This window comes from Esox lucius, chromosome 8 (genome assembly GCF_011004845.1).
Source record: "Esox lucius isolate fEsoLuc1 chromosome 8, fEsoLuc1.pri, whole genome shotgun sequence".
Lineage (NCBI taxonomy): Eukaryota > Metazoa > Chordata > Actinopteri > Esociformes > Esocidae > Esox > Esox lucius.
This window is the reverse complement of record NC_047576.1, coordinates 33,249,213-33,268,226: the sequence shown is the minus strand read 5'-3', so window position 1 is coordinate 33,268,226 and position 19,014 is coordinate 33,249,213. Positions and strand designations below refer to the sequence as shown.

Genomic DNA, 19,014 nt, shown 5'->3' with positions numbered 1-19,014 from the left:
GGTTCTTCGTTTTGACTCGCATCTCATGGGTTATTGTGTCTGTGTTTGTTGAGACCGTGTGGTGCTGCTATTTTTGATAAAGACAAGAAACGTGATTCCTCGTGTTGTTTTGTTACTTTCGTTTTTGTCTCTCCATTACGCACTCACTACCCTCACACCTCACATGGAAATGACCAAAGAGTAAGAGGAAGCCAGGTATAAGGCACTGAATTAAATCAGTTGATAAGTAATGCATGGAAGTTAGTAACCCAACCGTGCGTATTGCTAAATTGACGAGAGAGGGTCACAGACCTAGCTCTTATTGGCAATCAAATATACATTTATTTTTTAGAAAACAATGCCAACAGAAACAAGATTCCTCACAAATCCATGAATTAGTTGAAGACATACAGTAGCTTGATCCTTAATAGGATATAGCAGTGTTCTCTATCCCCCCCATTCTTAAGGAATGAAAAAGACTGATAACAATAGGTTAATTAAAACAAATTATTCAGGCCCAGATTAATTCTCTTTATGCCTGGACAGTTGCTTGCTGCTGGTGGGGCTCTTGGAGCTGGTTGCACATGAGGGGGAGGTAGGACCACCACAACCCCCAGCAAACCCTTTGGTCTGGGGGAAGCTTGATTGGGGCTGGTGGGGTGGTGGTGGTGCTCGTGGGGATGCAGGTGTGTGTGTGCATGATTATGGTCCTCATTTTCACTGTGGTCACTGCCTTCCTTGGAATGGGCCTTTTCCTCTGCCAAGGCAGCCTGAAAGATGGGCATAAACATATCTTTATTTTGTTTATTTATTTCATTTGTATTTAGTCAATCAAACCCTTTCCCCTGCACATAGACCTTGCATTGGTCTTGAATTTACATCACATTTTTATTTAACTAGAATAGAAGCTTTGATTGAATTGCAGTATCTACTGTAATATTCTTCAGGTTTCTACTACTGGGTTGCTGTCTCTCTCATACTGAAGTTTCACTGTGTAATTTATAGGATTCCTACCTCTGGTTCAATTATTTGACAGTTGACTTGACTGACGATTTCTTTGTCCAATCTGCCATAATTCACTGTTATGTGAGATCCTGTGCAGATGCCTTTGTGCTATGATCACAGAAAACAACATTTAGTAGTCGGAAAGGAAAAACAGGCTGGGAATCAGGAAAATCAATATTAATGATGGTTGGCTGATGTGGGTCTAGTGCTACTTTCCTCCACTGAATGGCAGGTTGTTAAATACCACTCATAAAATTGGCCAGTTTGATGTTCAAAATACGATTGTAATAAACATAAGTGTAATACTTACTGCATATTCACAATCCATCATTTTACATTGGGTCAGATCAACATCAGGAGTGCCCTTAGCACAGACTGTTTCTTGGATGGTGAACTCTACAAAGTAGGATGGACCCACAACCCACTGTAAAAATGACAGCTGATTAAAAAACAAATATAGTCTGCCATACAACATACAATAGGCTCACGCTCATCTCAAAGAAATTATAGCACACTGAATTAGCAAACACGCTCCATTCAGGACCAATCAGAAAAATTATCAAGGAAAATATTGTATTGTATTTATTTTTTCCCCAATTTTGCAATTATGACCATGCTTTATTGCAGCAATTCTTTACAGTTCAGCAGATTTGAAGATCAAACCATGTGTCCTTCCTATCACGCTAGGAGATTGCATTTTCCAGCAAATAACCACGACTGAGCTTCTAGGCGTTTGATCCCCCATGACGAGTTACTAGAACGTGACAAGACAATGTTACCCTGTCCGACATTCTTTTCATCAACACTGGACGGGGCTGAGCTATTTTGCACCACCGTATGTAGGACACTGCCTTATGCAGAGAACTTGGAGAATGTTCCCTCTTCAAGTTCTCTTTTCTATTGTTTCTCTGTTTTCAGAACTTTCTTTTCTTTTTGTCTAAGTAGTTTAATCTCCCCCTGAGTAGAAATCATCAGAGGGTGCCAAACAGTACCCCTTGTAACGGTCCCAGCCTGATCGACTGCCACTCTGCTTACGCCTGGTTCCTTCAATCTCCACCACTACACCAACCGTGCCACCCCTATATCACAGTATGTGTATCTGATTTTGTCTGGTCAAAAAGGGAATGACATATTGCCATTTGCACCATTTCATTGATTGACACTAATTAGCATTTGTCTTTATATATTTTATTAGATATTGGCAATGTACCCTTGTGGTCAACAGGGTTGAGCCAATTGTGAGGTTCCATACTGCTCGTGGTCCTCCTGTACCGCGACGGTTCCTGCAACCTGTCCCTCACCTGCACCTTGTTCGCCCCTGAACGCGCCTTGGCTGACGTCACATCAGCCACTCTCCGTTATTGTGTACACCTGTGTAGCGTTTTTGGGGATATTAAGTGGGGGTTCTCGTCAGCCGTCCTTTGTGAGTTATTGTTTGAGCCGTATCCTGTGTTAGGAGCATTCTGTTTTACTATTCCCTTTTGTTACTATTCCTGGCATTCTGGTATTCCTGTGTCCTGGACTTTGGGCCTGCCATCAGGTCTTTGGCCCTGTTTTCTGTTCCATGCTCTTTGTAAACCCAGCCGTCCTGTGGTCCCTGTTTTGCTTGAAAGGTCTAACATTAAAGTTCTCGCTCTGCGTTTGGATCCCCTCTGGTCTCCCGCACCCATTCATTACACCAATAATCAAAAGGTTGCTGGTTCTATGCCTGCAAGGTAAGAAATGGGTTGTTCCCTGTCACTGAGCACTAATGCAGATTGCTCCCAGGTTGTTGCTGAAAAAAATTATATGTTCTTAACCATTGATTATATTAATAGCCTGCATTGTCCTGAGAGGATGGAAATTCATTTTCTTTTAGCAAAAGTGGTCTAGGGGCTCTTGTTACAACTTTAAATGGCACTGGACTACACCAACCCATGCAATGTCATAGCATTTGGCCTTTTGATGGCTCTGTACTAACAATATCCTGGGAAATGTCTGAATTGTGACATGCAGCAGACAGTTGTAAGGAACTCAGAGGACGGATTGGGAAGGCAGTGGATGAAGATCATTTGCAGACTCTCCGGGCCATCCAGTCCAAAAACCTTACATTCAAAGGATGTGGTAATAGGAGTGGGAATGGCCTGGTAAAATATTTCAAATTGGTAAAATATTTCTGAATATTGGGGAAAAACAGTACAGATATTACAACCCTTAGTTGTTTCTTAATCTTCATTTAAGGAGTGCTTGTAATTTTACACTAAGGATGGGGGAAAGCTGTAGTGGTGGGGAGAGAAGAAGAATGTATCTATTTGAAAGCAATTTGTTGGATTGGTGAAATGCTTATGCATTATAACAATCCATATATTAATTAGTCTATATGCTTCCTAATTAATATACAAAAATGTAAGAAAACGAGCTAACAGACCTGCATTCTACCTCCTGTTATGTTGAGGAGGGTGAAGTAGTTGGACAGGTTACTCTGTTTGTTGAATGTTTGGAGGGACAGATTTGCTGTCTTCACTATGTTGGGGTCATCCAGGAGAATTGCTGTTGGACAGTCTGGACACAAATTGAGGATAGTCCGGCCCGGGACTGTACACAGAGTCAAAGTTTGGTGGTCAATAGAAGTCATTAATGCTGGTTATCGCTACAGGCTAATCAAACCTAAGTAAAGATTAAACTTGTGTTTATAGTATGTACTGTACTTTATAAGGTATAGTTACTGATCTCATAACCTGAATAGGAAAACTGTAATCACCACACACCCTTTACCTTGTTGGATGGTACATTTATAACTGCGGAGTTCCACACTTTTCCCAACGTAGATAGATGCCATACACTGGCCATACACCTGTGGAGTGGTAAGGGAGATGTGTTCACAAATCAGACTCCAGTCTCCAAGTCCTGCCTTTACAGCACTACATGGTAGACTACTCACGGGTACATTAGCTACATTCTTCACTTCGCACTTCTTCCATGGATTCCTACTGATCACGTGACATTTTGTCTCCATCACATCTATGGTCAGGTTAAATGTCACCTCTCCTTCCTGGGTAGAGAAATAAAGGCATTTATATGACCAAATGGCTGCTTAGCAAAAACATGCAAGCAGTAGTAATTTGACAGCTTTAACTTTTCACTTGATTTAGATCAGGAAAATCATACTCTCAATATTGTCCATTATACAGTATGTTGGTCATAAAGGGATGGACATGGTCAGAAACAATTCCAGTCTTCCAGTCTTCCAGTCTTCAACTGTTCAATTTTGGTGAGCTCGTGCAAATTGTAGCCTCTTTTTCCTATTTGTAGTGGAGATGAGTGGTACCCGGTGGGGTCTTCTGCTGTTGTAGCCCATCCGCCTCAAGGTTGTGCGTGTTGTGGCTTCACAAATGCTTTGCTGCATACCTCGGTTGTAACGAGTGGTTATTTCAGTCAAAGTTGCTCTTCTATCAGCTTGAATCAGTCGGCCCATTCTCCTCTGACCTCTAGCATCAACCAGGCATTTTTGCCCACAGGACTGCCGCATACTGGATGTTTTTCCCTTTTCACACCATTCTTTGTAAACCCTAGAAATGGTTGTGCGTGAAAATCCCAGTAACTGAGCAGATTGTGAAATACTCAGACCGGCCCGTCTGGCACCAACAACCATGCCAACCATTGCTTTAATCACCTTTCCAGGACCACACCCATAAATGCATTGAAGCAACTGCCATGTGATTGGTTGATTAGATAATTGCATTAATGAGAAATTGAACAGGTGTTCCTAATAATCCTTTAGGTGAGTGTATATGAACATGTGTTTGTGTGAGTGTGTCTATACAGTGGGTAGAACAAGTATTTGATACACTGCCGATTTTGCAGGTTTTCCTATTTACAAAGCATGTAGAGGTCTGTAATGTTTATCATAGGTACTCTTCAACTGTGAGTGACAGAATCTAAAACAAAAATCCAGAAAATCACATTGTATGATTTTTAAATAATTAATTTGCATTTTATTGCATGACATAAGTATTTGATCACCCACCAACCAGTAAGAATTCCGGCTCTCACTGAACTGTTCGCTTTTCTTTAAGAAGCCCTCCTGTTCTCCACTCATTACCTGTATTAACTGCACCTGTTTGAACTCGTTACCTGTAAAATAGACTCCTGTCCACACACTCAATCAAACAAACAGACTCCAACCTCTCCACAATGGCCAAGACCAGAGAGCTGTGTAAGAACATCAGGGATAAAACTTTAGACCTGCACAAGGCTGGGATGGGCTACAGGACAATAGGCAAGCAGCTTGGTGAGAAGGCAACAACTGTTGGCGCACGCAAGGTTCCTCTGCTCAAGCCAGCGCATGTCCAGGCCCGTCTGAAGTTTGCCAATGACAATCTGGATGATCCAGAGGAGGAATGGGAGAAGGTCATGTGGTCTGACGAGACAAAAATAGAGCTTTTTGGTCCAAACTCCACTCGCCGTATTTGGAGGAAGAAGAAGGATGAGTACAACACCATCCCAACCGTGATGCATGGAGGTGGAAACATCATTCTTTGGGGATGCCTTTCTGCAAAGGGGACAGGACAACTGCACCGTATTGAGGGGAGGATAGATGGGGCCATGTATCGTGAGATCTTGGCCAACAACCTCCTTCCCTTAGTAAGAGCATTGAAGATGGGTCGTGGCTGGGTCTTTCAGGATGACAACGACCTGGAACACACAGCCAGGGCAACTAAGGAGTGGCTCCGTAAGAAGCATCTCAAGGTCCTGGAGTGGCCTAGCCAGTCTCCAGACCTGAACCCAATAGAAAATCTTTGGAGGGAGCTGAAAGTCCGTATTGCCCAGCGACAGCCCCAAAACCTGAAGGGTCTGGAGAAGGTCTGTATGAAGGAGTGGGCCAAAATCCCTGCTGCAGTGTGTGCAAACCTGGTCAAGAACTAAAGAAAATGTATGATCTCTGTAATTGTAAACAAAGGTTTCTGTATCAAATATTAAGTTCTGTTTTTCTGATGTATCAAATACTTATGACATGCAACAAAATGCAAATTAATTACTTAAAAATCATACAATGTGTTTTTCTGGATTTTTGTTTCTGGATTCCGTCACTCACAGTTGAAGAGTACCTATGATAAAAATGATAGATTTCTACATGCTTTGTAAGTGGAAAAACTACAGTATATCAAATACTTGTTCTCCCCACTGTATATAGTGATTACTAAAGGGGTGCAGAAAGGGAGATAAATGTAGGTAGCACAAGAGTTAATCACTTGCAAGTCTCTGCTTAAAATACAGCAAAGGATAAAGGGTTACACTGTTCTAAACGCTAAATCAACAAAGATACCAGATAAATAATAAAACTAACCACATTAAACAGAAATAGATGTGCACTTCATTACAGCGGTTGATTAGCCTCACCCCTGTCTGCTGGCTGGCATCATAGACTTGTATGTGCAGCATCAGTATATGAGTGTGTTCATGTTATATATGAACATGTGTTTGTGTGAGTGTGACTGTATATAGTAAATACTAAAGGGGTGCAGAAAGGGAGATTAATGTAAGAATAAGAATTAATCACATGCAGAGCAAAGAATATGCTGTTGTGCTTAGTAAAAACAGAAATTACACAACTGTTCACTGTATTTTATACTTTCCTCACTCTCTTTTCTGTAAAGTCTCTGCTCAAAATACAGCAAAAGAAAAGTGTTGAACTGTTCTATACGCTCAATCAGCTAATAACCCACATAAATTGAAAACCCTAATGTTAAACAAGAAGAGACGTGCACTTCATTAGCAGTTGATTAGACTCACCCCTGTCTGCTGGCTGATATCATAGACTCTGTTGAGGCTGAGGATGAATCCTTTGGTGAGGTCAGCGTTGATCTGGTCCAGGCCTTCCTCTGCCGCCCTCAGAACCTCTGGGCTTTGGCAGCCCACTGGGGGCTCCACCGGGGAGGGGCTGCCCCCCTGCCAACACACAAACAGGGCCAGCAGCCACACACAGACCCACATCCTTACTCTACACAGTACCCAGCGTTCCACGGGCCGCTAATAACGAACCAAGCCTTAAAAGCCCTGTGCTGGGGGTGTAATTTTGGCAGACATAAAGGGGTAGGAAGAGGCCTGCCCTGCTGGGAGGCATGAGTGAACTTTCCACATTTCCCCATGCAGAGGACATGTAAACAAAGCTTTATCTGCTGTTGACCAATGATTGTGTATCTTTACAACAGTGACTGAGGGGGTTCATGTGGTGAAAGTGATGCAATGAGCTTGATGTGGAAATGTTTGAGAAATGGCCCTGTAGCCACTATGGCCCTGTAGCCATTGTAAAGCATTCCCTTAATTATTTTCAATAAATACAGTGCTCAACTGTATACAAGTACAGTATAGCCTGCAATATCTGTTGATTAGATTTGTGAGGCTGTCTGCATAAACAGTACTATATTCATACATCACTCACTGTAAAGTGATACTGTGGCCAGGAGCTTATCAGTACAGCATTTAAGTTTGGTGAAAATATGTGTAACTACATACACCTGAATTGTTCATATTTTACAATGGCAGTAATGATTAGCCTAATACGGATTTAGTCCTATACTGTAATTTAATAGTATTTAATAGGTTTGTTTTTTATTTGTCCATGGTGCACAAATTGGAATCTGTCAATGAATAACTGGGTAGCAGTAAAGCCATTTTATTTTGTGTAACTAAGAACAACATTCCTTCTCAGTAGCAGTGTTCAATCATGGCATAGAGAATGTTAATAGAATACCAAACAATGCTGTCAACACCTATCTTCATTGGGATCAGTCTTTAACATAATGCTCATCGATTTTTTTTATGTTCACTGGCATTCAAAGCACCACTCAAACAGATAGGTGAGCGGGAAAATCGTTTATAGTCAGCAAGATGGCAGACAGATACAACCAAATATCTCTCAAACAGAAACTCGATGAGTCCCACCGAACAACATTGGTAGTGTTGTGCTTGATCGCTTCTGGGTTTCAGGCCCATGGAGAGAGGGGCCCAGTTACGCTGCTGTTTAAAAGAGAGGGTCCTCGGCGAAGAGCTCCTTCACAAAGTTGTTCTCATTTGTGACCTCAGCGGGACACTGCGGAGACATGGTGGTGGGGAAGAGCAAGATGGTGGGCTGATTCATCCCAGGGATCTCCGGGTCCTGGACCATGGGCAGAGTGACTCCCTGCTCGCCGACAGGCTGGTCTGGGAAGGAGGGCAGGGTCACGGGAAGGCCCAGGGCGGGGAGGACGGTCACGGTTCCCCGTGGGACGTGGGGCTTGGACTCGTTCTTATGGTCGTGGTGGTGATGGTGGTGGTGTTCATGCTCATGCAGGTGGGTGTGCTTGTGGGCGTGGTCCAAGGCCAACTCGTGGTCGTGGTCATGAGTGTGGCCCTCCACACCGTGCTTGTAATTGTGGTGGGTGTGCGGACCGGCGTCCGCGCTGTGGTTGTGTGCCTCGGCGTGGTGGGTGTGTACACTGGCAGCTCCCACGCCATGGGAGTGGTCATGGGCGCCGTGCTTGTGGCCTTGGGCTTTGTCATGTTTGTGGTCCTTGGTGTGGTCGTGGGAGTGGCTGGTACCGCCGGCAGCATCGTGGGTGTGGTCTTTGCCGTGCTCTCCAGCGTGGTAGGTGTGGCTGTGGTCGGTCTCTCCTCCCAACTGATGAGCCTTCTTCTCCTTTTCTGAGTTCTTCAGGACAGCAAACCAGGGGTTCAGAAAAATTGACAATTGAAAACAGTGACCAAAGAAAATAGTCAGATTAGATTTAGTAACTGAAACAGTGGGTTCACGTCAATTTAACAATATTGTGGAGCAAACAATAATGCTGATAGTATTTCTTCATGCAATTCTTGTTTCAAATAATGAGTAGCTAACCTCATTCTCAAAGATGTCACAATCAACCTGGACAAACTCCTCTCCGGTATGGCTGAAAGAGTTAGAGCCACGGCAGTGTCCTTTGTGCTGTGGAGAAGGGAGAGGGAGTATTACCATTTATGTTATTGCAAGGTTGTCACAAAGTAATGTGAAGGCAACAGAAACACACATCTGATTAGGCGAGTTGCTGGCTGGTTGAGTAGAGCAATTATGAAAAGATCAGGTGGGCTATAACGTTTCAGCAGACAAGGAAATGGAGTGATGTTCAACAACAGTAACCAAACCCTGAAAATAGCTAAAAAAAAATATCTGCCAAACTAGTTTGAGGCAAGGAACAGTTAGAGCACTCAACAAAAAAGACAGCGATATATTAATTTTAGATCAATTTAATCCATAGAATGTTTAGTCTACAAGTGACTGATGTTTCAACATTAAACTGGAGTCTCCCTCAGAGTATTAATGGGTTTATTTAAGTTGTTGCATTGGAAACTTGGAGGTGTACAGGTTTTGCTTTCTTCTTTAATTGTCACTTGGTAATAATGCTGTTAAACGCCATTCAGGCTGCTCTTAAGCTGTAATCGTGGCATTACTGCATAGTTGATACTGTTGGACTGAAAGATAAATGCCACTGTCATTCACTTACTGCAAACTCGCAGTCCATCAGAGGGCACTTGGGGGCTTCGGAAAGGTTGGTGCTGTTGGCACAAGTAGTCTCCTGAATGGTGAACTCTGCGTTGTAGAAAGTGGCCATGCCCATCTGCACAAACCAGAAAGACACAGAAGCAATTAGATTTTTTTTTATAGAAATACTATATAATACAAAGCCAACTGATTAGCTGCAATGAAGGGATGTGGTTGTGTTGCATTGTCTGCCGTGTTGTCATGTGTTTATTAGTGTTGTGTTTGTCTTTGGGGTATGTTGCGTGTTCTGACCGAGGATGTCGCACGGGTAATGTTGAGGATGGCAAAATAATTGGCCAGGTTGCTCTCCTTGTTGAATTTGGCCATGGACAGAGTGGCAGCCTTCAGGATTTTTTCATTGTCCTTAGACATTGCAGAGGGACAGTCTGGGCAGACCTTCCATACTTTTGCAGCAGATGCTGAAAAAAAATCGTAAGTAAAGTATACTCTTTAGAAAGCCACCTGCATTGGTTAGTCAAAAACGTAGTGAGTAATATGATTATTAGAAGAGGCTTTTAATCACAATGATTCCTTTTTTTAACTTATGTGGTATATTAATGGGAATCAAAACCAAACCTCAAGTGGGTCATCCTCAAAACTTTATTTCATCCTCAACACTTTCAGAAGTTTATTTTGTCCTTAGGATCCGGAAAAAATGAAAAGACCACTGCACCTTTTTTTTTTTCTTTCCAAAAAAGTTGAAAAGGAAAGTTTTGAGTGAGGAACAGAAGTGTTCAATTTGTCTCTTAATTTTAACCCTTCAGTTCCTCACTCAAAACCTTCCTTTTCAAAATTTTTTGGAAAGGAAAGAAAAAGGTGCAGTGTTCTCTTCATTTCTTCCAGAGCTGTATATATTTTATTATTGTCACCCCTCATGTAAAAGCTTAAACATCACACATAACTCTTTCATGTTTCTAATAAAATTATGCAGTTATCATATATTATTATTCTGATGGCATTTAGGTAAATAAGTGTACTTAACGTCAATTCATTTCAGGAATAATCTTCTAGATTATGCATCACGGGGGAGTAAAACTTATTTTTTTGAATCTCCCCAAAACTAGAAATGTCAGAATGATTGTTCATTTTTCCAGATGCAAAACCGGCCTAGAATGTACTATTATTTTGAGTAAGCAGTGGACTTTACCTGGTCTGACCACACAGTTGTACTTGTACAGACGGACCACTCTGTGGACTCTGTTCATGTAGATAGCAGCTTTGCATTGACCGTAGACCTGCAAATAACAACACATAGGACGATAAAGACACTGTGTGTGCGTGTGTGTGTTTGGGGGGGGGTGGGGTGGGGGGGGCTTGGGTTCTCTTACCGGTGTGTTAGTAGTTGGGCGGACCTCACAGTCTTTTTCGTTTTTTCTGCTGAGCACATGGCATTTGGTCTCAAGCACATCCATTGTCAGGTAAAACACAACCCCCGTTTCACCCTGAAAGATCAGTACAGCTTAATCAGTACAAAAACAGATAGGGCTATACTGAAAACAAAGACATGGGTTAGGAAAGGAAACTTAATCTTCAATTGCCTTTGAACTTACAATCTTTGTAACAATCTTTACATTTTAATACAATCACATTTAGCTTTTGTCTTTGCTGAAAGGTTAAGGGCCTGTCTCATGATATCATCTATTTAAGAGGCACTTAACTGTCTAGGAAACCGAGTATCTCTTTGGCAACCCATTTTGCCTCGACACTGACACTTCTACAACAAGCAGCCAAACATACTGGAATGCATATTTAACATAGAACAGTAAAGAAATGGAAGCAACAGGACTCACATGATTCATCTGGTGAACATTGCTGAGGCGGTGCAGAGCGAACACGTAGCCTTCCCTGCGGTCCTTGTTGATCTTTCCAAGGGCCTGTCCTGCTGCTCCCAGGGCCACGGCGTCCTTGCATGACCCAGGTTTCAGGTCAGTCTCCAGGGGGGCAGAGTGGACATACAAACATGCCAGCAACAACAATGCACACCGCTTCATCATAGTGGAGATCTGACAGGCTGCTGGCTGTCTACCACACTGAACAGGACTGTGAGGTGAGGACCACTGAGACACAAGGTCTGGTATATATACAGTTCAATGCACCCCCCCCCCCCCACACACACACACACACACACAACCATAAAACAATTCTGGCTCCCTCCCCCAAGCTAAACATGACCCCAACCCCCCCATGATGTCCCCTTCATGATCCTATCAAGGAATGTGGCCAATATCAGCCCACAGTCATAAGTCCTATTGAAATCTAGCCAGAAAACCGTAGGTTTGTCATACACTATACCAGACAGGGGGAGATGAACAGTGACTAAAAAGGGGGAGACAGATTGTGGGGTGGTGTTTCAGTGTCATTAGGAACTATTTGCAGACTTACCTTATCATGTTCTTCTAGTATAAATTATCACAACATGTTATTATTTTTTTTTATTTTACCAAGTGTTTTTGTAACCTGAAATAGTTGTTTTTCAGGGTATTCCTTTCATTTGTTAAATATATAAGATAGTTGGTCGAGGGGTTTCTTATAGCTTGTCTGGACTTGTCAATACCCCCTCATATTGTAACTGAATCCCCCCATTTAAAAATCAACAACAAACAGGATGATTAACTTATCTCTGTTACGTAACTTTTGGGGCATTTGGTTCACATTCTTAATGCACATTGATAAATAAGGGATTGGCTTAAGTCCTCTAAATGTTAGTCTAGTGCTTATGCCTAACATGTGCCATGTGACCTTGCACTGACACTTGATTATGTCACAGGGCCCACACTGGTTTGGATACATATGACTTAGATGGATTAACTATAATAGTACGTGTGTCCTTCACCTCTTCCCTACATAACCAAGTTATGAACACAGTACATCAACATCGTTTACTCACTATATCAGTGCATTACTATCATTTTGCTACCAAGACAGTACAGCTCTGGAAAAAATAAAGAGAGCACTGCACCTTTTTCTTTCCTTTCCAAAAATGTTGGATAGGAAAGTTTTGAGTGAGAAATAGAAGGGTTAAAGTTAAGAGACCACTGCAAATTGAACACTTTTGTTCCTCACTTAAAACTTTTCTTTTCAACATTTTTGGAAAGGAAAGAAAAAGGTGCAGTGGTCTCTTAATTTCTTCCAGAGCTGTATGTCAGTGCGTTAGCATTGTCATGTTAGTTATAAACACAGTAGCTCAGTACATTAGTCATCACATAATTTATTAGTAATACATATACAAAAATAATGTGTTAATCGGAATCCATGAGTGAAATACCAATGCCTGCAGGTAAAGCCAATCAGTATCAGGTCATTTTTATTCATTAAATGCATTCACAAATACTCTGAAATTGAGCCACATACTGCGAACAACAGATATTTCGCTGTAATACAGTATTATGCTCATTATTCTTAACGATAGAACATCTGCTATACTGTTTTACATCAAACTTCAACCATCCAACATTTAGGCATGTGATCAGACATGGCCACGTGGGGGAGGACCTTGTCCCATACCATGTGGAGGGTGAGGTGGTGGAGGGTGTCCAGAGGGAGGACCCTGTCCAGGACCATGTGGAGGGTGAGGGGGTGGAGAGTGTCCAGGGGGAGGACCCTGTCCAGTACCATGTGGAGGGTGAGGGGGTGGAGAGTGTCCAGGCGGAGGACCCTGTCCAGTACCATGTGGAGGGTGAGGGGGTGGAGAGTGTCCAGGCGGAGGACCATGGCCATGTGGGCGGTGGTGGTGACGGGGTGGGAAGGGGCAAAGAGGGTGGATGGAAGGGGGGATTTTCACAAAGCCGTGACAGTGGGGGAAGGGGAACTCATGTCCAGAGGGTCTGGACTCTCCATGAGAACCAGGACCCGGGAGGTACAGTGGAGGGCCTGGCTGTCCTGGGAAGAACGGTGGAGGGCCTGGCTTACCTGGGAAGCCTGGTGGAAGGCCTGGCTGACCAGGTAGAGGCCTGTGTAGCCAGGGAAAGAAGCGGTGTCCAAGGTGACATTTCCTTCCACGGATATGGATAGAACTGGTGTTCTAAAATGGAAACAACAAAATGAACTTGAGTCTAAGATGTTGAAACTGACAGGCTTCAACAAAGGTCTATATATATATATATATATATATATATATATATATATACAGCTCTGGAAAAAATTAAGGGACAACTGCACCTTTTTCTTTCCTTTCCAAAAACAGAACAGAAGCATTCAATTTGCAGTGGTCTCTTAATTTTAACCCTTCTGTTCTTCACTCAAAACCATCCTTTCCAACTTTTTTGGAAAGTGAAGAAAAAGTTGTCTCTTAATTTTTTCCATAACTGTATATATACACTGAAAACGCAACACCTTTGTCTTTGCCCCCATTTATCATGAGCTGAACTCAAAGATCTAAGACTTTCTCTATGTACATAAAAGGCCTATTTCTCTCAAATATTGTTACCAAATCTGTCTAAACCTGTGTTAGTGAGCACTTCTCCTATGCTGAGATAATCCATCCACTTCACATGTGTGGCATATCAAGATGCTGATTAGACAGCATGATTATTGCACAGGTGTGCCTTAGGCTGGCCACAATAAAAGGCCACTCTAAAATGTGCAGTTCCATCACACAGCACAATGCCATAGATGTCGCAAGTTTTGAGAAAGCATGCAATTGGCATGCCGACTGCAGGGATGTCCACCAGAGCTGTTGTCTGTGAATTCAATGTTCATTTCTCTACCATAAGCCGTCTCCAAAGGCGTTTCAGAGAATTTGGCAGTACATCCAACCGGCCTCACAACCGCAGACTACGTGTAACCACACCAGCCCAAAATTAACTGACCCCTTTAGCATCAATGACAGCATCCAGTATTTTGTAATAGTTGTCTATGAGGCCCCGAATTTTTGCCGGTGGTATAGCTCATTCGTCTTGGCAAAATGCCTACAGGTCATGCAAAGTCTTTGGTCGTCTGGCATGAAACGCATGTTTGAGATCTCCTCAGAGTGGTTTGATGATATTAAGGTCAGAAGACTGTGATGGCCACTCTAGAACTTTCACCTTTTTCTGCGTTAACCACTGGAGGGTAAACTTGGCTTTGTGTTTAGGGTCATTGTCATGCTGGAAAGTCCAAGAGCGTCCCATGCGCAGCATTCGTGCAGAAGAATGCAAATTGTCTGCCAGTATTGATAATGATAACATGCTGCATTCATCTTGCCATACATTTTTACAAGATGCCCTGTGCCTCAGTGAGCCACCACTATGCTTCACAGTGGGAATGGTATTCTGTTCACTGTAGGCCTTGTTGACCCCTCTCCAAACAAAGCGCTTATGGTTGTGACCATAAAGCTCTATTTTGGTCTCGTCACTCCAAATTACAGTGTGCCAGAAGCTGTGAGGTGTGTCAAGGTGTTGTCAGGCATATTGTAACCAGGCTTTTTTGTGACATTGGCGCAGTAAACTTCTTTCTGCAAACTCAACCATGCAGCTAAGTATTGTTGTATTGTGCTCCTTGAAACAACCACACTGCCTTTGTCCAGAGCAGCTTATATTTCTTTCGCTCAGGGCCATTTGGGTGAAATCTGTTATCATTATGATTTAAAAAGATGCCAAACAACTATATGATAATAAATAGCTTCATATGGTCACTATCCTTCAATAAAATGTTTTTTTTTGCATGAACAGTCACATTGTCAAAATCAATGCCAGATTTCACAATTTCTGCCAGGGTATGCAAACTTATGAGCACAACTGTTTATATATATATGTTAGAAGTGATTTACCAGCGCTTCATAAATTGTACAATCGATATCCACCTCCCCATTCGGATCCAACGTGGATATACAGAAACCATAGCGCTAGAGACAAAGAGACAGAGATTAGAATGCCAGTGTGAGGATTAGGACAAAGAGGATATGGGAAACTTTTTTCCTTACAGTGTCATTGCGACACAGTGGCATGCAGGCCTGTGTCTCTATCTTGCTCCTTGCATTGCAGTTAGTCTCCACAACTGCAAACTCAGCTTTGTAGATCATTCCAGTCCTCATAATGTACTAAGAGAGGGAGAGAGACATGGGTAACAGGTGTGGATGGACATGAAAGACCTGGTTCATTTACCAATCTAACCATCCATGTAGCATGTGTTGCGTTACTTTGGATATGCTAGAAACAAAGTGAATTGTTGTGACCAGCGGGTTTTGGTTTGAGTCCTAGAGTACCAAACTCACCGCTGATGTTATCCTCCCCACTTCCATCAGTTTGAAGTAGGAGGTGTAGTTATGGTCCATGTTGAACTTGATCAGGCCTGCCTTCACACTCTCCAGGCCCTCTGGGCTATGCAGGGGCAGCAGAACGGGGCACTCCGGGCACATGCGGATCAGCTCCTCAGCGGAAACTTCATTAAATCAAATAAATTGTTAAGTCCACAGAACCATCTTTTTGGAAGTAGACTAGACTCATTACTGTACAGTATATGAAAAAGGATTCCTCTACACATCCTTAGCTTGCCTTAAAATGACTGAGCTAACTGTAAGTTGCTACAGATAAGAGGGTCTGCTAAATGACTAACAAGTCAAAGTAAATCCATTGCCTTTTCATTTTACGTTGATATTCACTGTGCTAGAGTGTTGTAACATGGGGTACCTGGTTCAGTATTGCAGGAGTGTTTAGAGACCTCTGTACTGTTGCCTTCTGTGATAGTCAAGGTCACATTGCATTGAGCTTTCACTTGCTGCATGAGGGTGAAATGACATACATTTCTGCATAGTTATTTTTTTGTACAGTTAAGTCTCTTAAAGAAAAAATCCACTGTAAAATACTATTTCTATCATCAGTCTCCCTATGTTATTATGAGTGATTGGAGTTTTTTCTAAAATAATTATGTACCATGGTAGTATTTTTTTGAATCATTACAATTATTGTGGTGTATTTTGCCAATTGTTCGATCACACTACTGGTGGTTAGATGTGGTCATTCTTGTTCAATAATACATGTCAACAGGACAAGTACTATGCTCTGGCCAGTGGTCTCAACAATGTTCCTATTGGTCATTATGCTGCAGAATAGCAAGGTTGACACATTTTCTCTGTCTTCCCAATGACTACAGCGTGACAGGAGCACAGGCCCAGGATCTCATTCATTTAGCTACCTAAGATAGGGCAGGGTTTAATAGTTGGATAGCTAAACTAAGACAGGGTTTGAATGCTAAGCAAGGACAGGGTCTGATAAGTTAGGACAGGGTTGGATAGCTAAGCTAGGACAGGGTTTGATAGCTAAGCTAGGACATGGTTTGATAGCTAAGCTAGGACATGGTTTGATAGCTAAGCTAGGACAGGGTTTTCTACCTTCACCGACACATTGTTGAGTAGTGAATTACCGTTTCACTATGCGTGCGGACTTCACATTCTTGAAAAGGTGTTGGGTTGATGTTGTGACAAGTTGTTTCCTGAAGGTCCAGTTCTAGGTGTAATTTACAGTCTGACTCACCCTGCAATAGAGAAGAAAATAGTAAGCTAATTAGTTATAGACACTCAGACCAAAAGGCTTGCATAATGTATCAGATGCTTGATTGGGTCGATGTATTCAAGAATAAAGACCTACACATCTCATCAATGGGGAAGAGAGGTGTAGGTCTCTGTCTCCATGATATTGTCCTCTGTCTCTATGAAATAGTTTTTTTAATTAATTGTACTGATACCAATCATAAGAAACTGGGGAAGAGTACACATTTTGGTACATTTGTCTGTTCCTCCCTCTCCAGGTCCAATCCACTAGGATGGGAAATCCAAAAAAGTATATAGTGTGTCTTTGCCAGAACAATAATAGTTGGGAAAATCTTCAATATTAGGTGATGGAGATTATGGTCAACCCAGACAGACAATCTACCCAGTTGGCAACAATCACTGCCTTCCAAAGTACTGAATGCTGAAATGCTATTCTTTCCATCTCATCAGAAATCCTGCATACAGATAGGCTCTATGATTCAGCTACTACTGGACTCTAGAGAAGTTACAGGATATCAATAGATACTTTCAGTTATTTAACAGGATTGATTTCATTTTAAAATACAGGTCTTAAACACATTCAGCATTTTGCTTCATGTGAATGATTTGTCATTTACAGCCTAATCACAGCCTTATTTTGAGCAGCAATTACTTTTGAGCAGTCAACTTCAGGAGCATAAATTTCGAATTTAATAACATAATATGCCTTCTCTTGAGTCATTTGTGATATTTCGTTATTAGGTGTGCATTTAAAGCATCAGACAAGCTCATTGATTATAAGTGATTTTATTTTAACAAACCAAATGTATCTGGAAAATTATACTTTTTTAAACATTGATCAATTAATTAATCAAAATTACTGTGCACTTGTTTTGTTTTTTTATCATTGAGGAGAGCTCTAAAGTGAATCAGTGGGGGCTGACCTGAGGTCTGATACCCTGGTCAGATGCCCTGCATAAAATGATTACTACAAGTTTACATGAAAATGTAAACATGACATTGTTATCTGACATTACTTATTGAATGGCATTCAGCGACTGATCAATCTCTTGTGGGCAGAGTTTAATTATCTGAGATTTTACTTTTGTGTTTTGGAAATTAGTGACTGATATACTGCCTATGCAAAACTTTTATCTACCTGGTGTAAAAATATTGTAGTATTGTGACTCTGAATAGCAAGTAGAGAAACTGGGGTTGCAAAACCGCTTGGGGTCACAAACATCTTTAGAGGACTAAAGCGCACCAAGTGTCCACAATCCAAACAAACACCATTCAAAGCCTCCCCTTAACTATTCTTAACCCCTTCAGAGCCCTCTCCTCCTGCACCCACCTTCTCCACCGTGCCAGAGTTTATCTTACTGAGCTGGAACTTGTATCCATGGAAATGATTGTTGTTGATGCTAATCATGGCCAACTTCGCTCCTGGCTCATTTTCGCTCTCATCACAGGTCCAGCGTCGTCCACTGCTGTCCCTCGTTGGCACACTGGCGCAAGTCAGCGTCAACGCCAACGCCAAAAGAACAGATACAGCTACCAGTGCTCTCATAGTACCACACATTGAGTAAAGGAGTACTGCCGCACTAGGTACTTATTTATACAAACTATTACAGGAGGGAGATAAAAGGAGCAAAGGCTGTGTTCATTCTGCCAATGTCAATGTAAAAGCAAACAGAGATGCTTTTACATTGACATTTCTAGACTGGCTTCAAACTGTTGCAAATGGGATCCCTTAGGGATCAATTAAATGCTGGAAATATTATTTGTCACATCTGTGTTACATTTGTCACTTTTTATCAAACAAAATATAGATTTTAAGGTCCAACGTTTATATATTATGAAATGTTATTTCAGCTGTGACTGACACAGCTGATGTCCTCTTTGCCGCTCTTCCTCACTGTGTCACTTGGGCCAGGCTAGTCAGCCAGGGTAATCTATTTGAACAGACGATGAGCATTAAATTCTTCTGTAAGAATGAATGGAATACACATACATATGTGTGTCTCAGAGATCCTGTGACCAACATACAGTT

General features: G+C 42.0%; 3 protein-coding genes across 3 annotated transcripts; all 3 read right to left on the bottom strand.

The window, feature by feature from the left end:
* Positions 1 to 296: 296 nt before the first annotated feature.
* LOC105011992 (fetuin-B) lies at positions 297 to 7,007 on the bottom strand. Its single transcript, XM_013135128.4, has 7 exons — positions 6,757 to 7,007; positions 3,905 to 4,015; positions 3,739 to 3,817; positions 3,392 to 3,558; positions 1,295 to 1,408; positions 994 to 1,092; positions 297 to 749 (listed from the first exon to the last, which is right to left on the bottom strand). The coding sequence occupies exons 1-7, from the start codon at positions 6,955 to 6,957 to the stop codon at positions 477 to 479; spliced, it is 1,044 nt and encodes a 347-aa protein (XP_012990582.2). The 5' UTR covers positions 6,958 to 7,007; the 3' UTR covers positions 297 to 476.
* Positions 7,008 to 7,615: 608 nt separating this feature from the next.
* Positions 7,616 to 11,573, bottom strand: fetub (fetuin B). The gene is made up of 7 exons (XM_010872516.3): positions 11,311 to 11,573; positions 10,849 to 10,962; positions 10,668 to 10,755; positions 9,773 to 9,939; positions 9,483 to 9,596; positions 8,840 to 8,926; positions 7,616 to 8,653 (listed from the first exon to the last, which is right to left on the bottom strand). Exons 1-7 carry the CDS (start codon positions 11,512 to 11,514, stop codon positions 7,988 to 7,990), a joined length of 1,440 nt encoding a protein of 479 aa, XP_010870818.1. The 5' UTR covers positions 11,515 to 11,573; the 3' UTR covers positions 7,616 to 7,987.
* A 1,219-nt stretch (positions 11,574 to 12,792) lies between these two features.
* ahsg1 (alpha-2-HS-glycoprotein 1) lies at positions 12,793 to 18,560 on the bottom strand. Its single transcript, XM_010872517.3, has 7 exons — positions 18,316 to 18,560; positions 16,859 to 16,969; positions 16,126 to 16,213; positions 15,711 to 15,877; positions 15,420 to 15,536; positions 15,267 to 15,341; positions 12,793 to 13,541 (listed from the first exon to the last, which is right to left on the bottom strand). The coding sequence occupies exons 1-7, from the start codon at positions 18,541 to 18,543 to the stop codon at positions 12,987 to 12,989; spliced, it is 1,341 nt and encodes a 446-aa protein (XP_010870819.1). The 5' UTR covers positions 18,544 to 18,560; the 3' UTR covers positions 12,793 to 12,986.
* Positions 18,561 to 19,014: the final 454 nt, after the last annotated feature.

Coding starts and splice junctions, on each gene's coding strand:
- LOC105011992 (XM_013135128.4), bottom strand. CDS start 6,957: ATGTGGGTCTGTGTGTGGCTGCTGGCCCTGTTTGTGTGTTGGCAGGGG. Junction 4,016..6,756: donor ATATCAGCCAGCAGACAGGG/GTGAGTCTAATC, acceptor TTCTCTACCCAG/GAAGGAGAGGTGACATTTAA. Junction 1,093..1,294: donor TGATGGATTGTGAATATGCA/GTAAGTATTACA, acceptor CTGTGATCATAG/CACAAAGGCATCTGCACAGG.
- fetub (XM_010872516.3), bottom strand. CDS start 11,514: ATGATGAAGCGGTGTGCATTGTTGTTGCTGGCATGTTTGTATGTCCAC. Junction 10,963..11,310: donor ATGTTCACCAGATGAATCAT/GTGAGTCCTGTT, acceptor CTGATCTTTCAG/GGTGAAACGGGGGTTGTGTT. Junction 10,756..10,848: donor GCCCAACTACTAACACACCG/GTAAGAGAACCC, acceptor TGTTATTTGCAG/GTCTACGGTCAATGCAAAGC.
- ahsg1 (XM_010872517.3), bottom strand. CDS start 18,543: ATGTGTGGTACTATGAGAGCACTGGTAGCTGTATCTGTTCTTTTGGCG. Junction 15,537..15,710: donor TGGGGAGGATAACATCAGCG/GTGAGTTTGGTA, acceptor TCCCTCTCTTAG/TACATTATGAGGACTGGAAT. Junction 15,342..15,419: donor CACTGTGTCGCAATGACACT/GTAAGGAAAAAA, acceptor CTTTGTCTCTAG/CGCTATGGTTTCTGTATATC.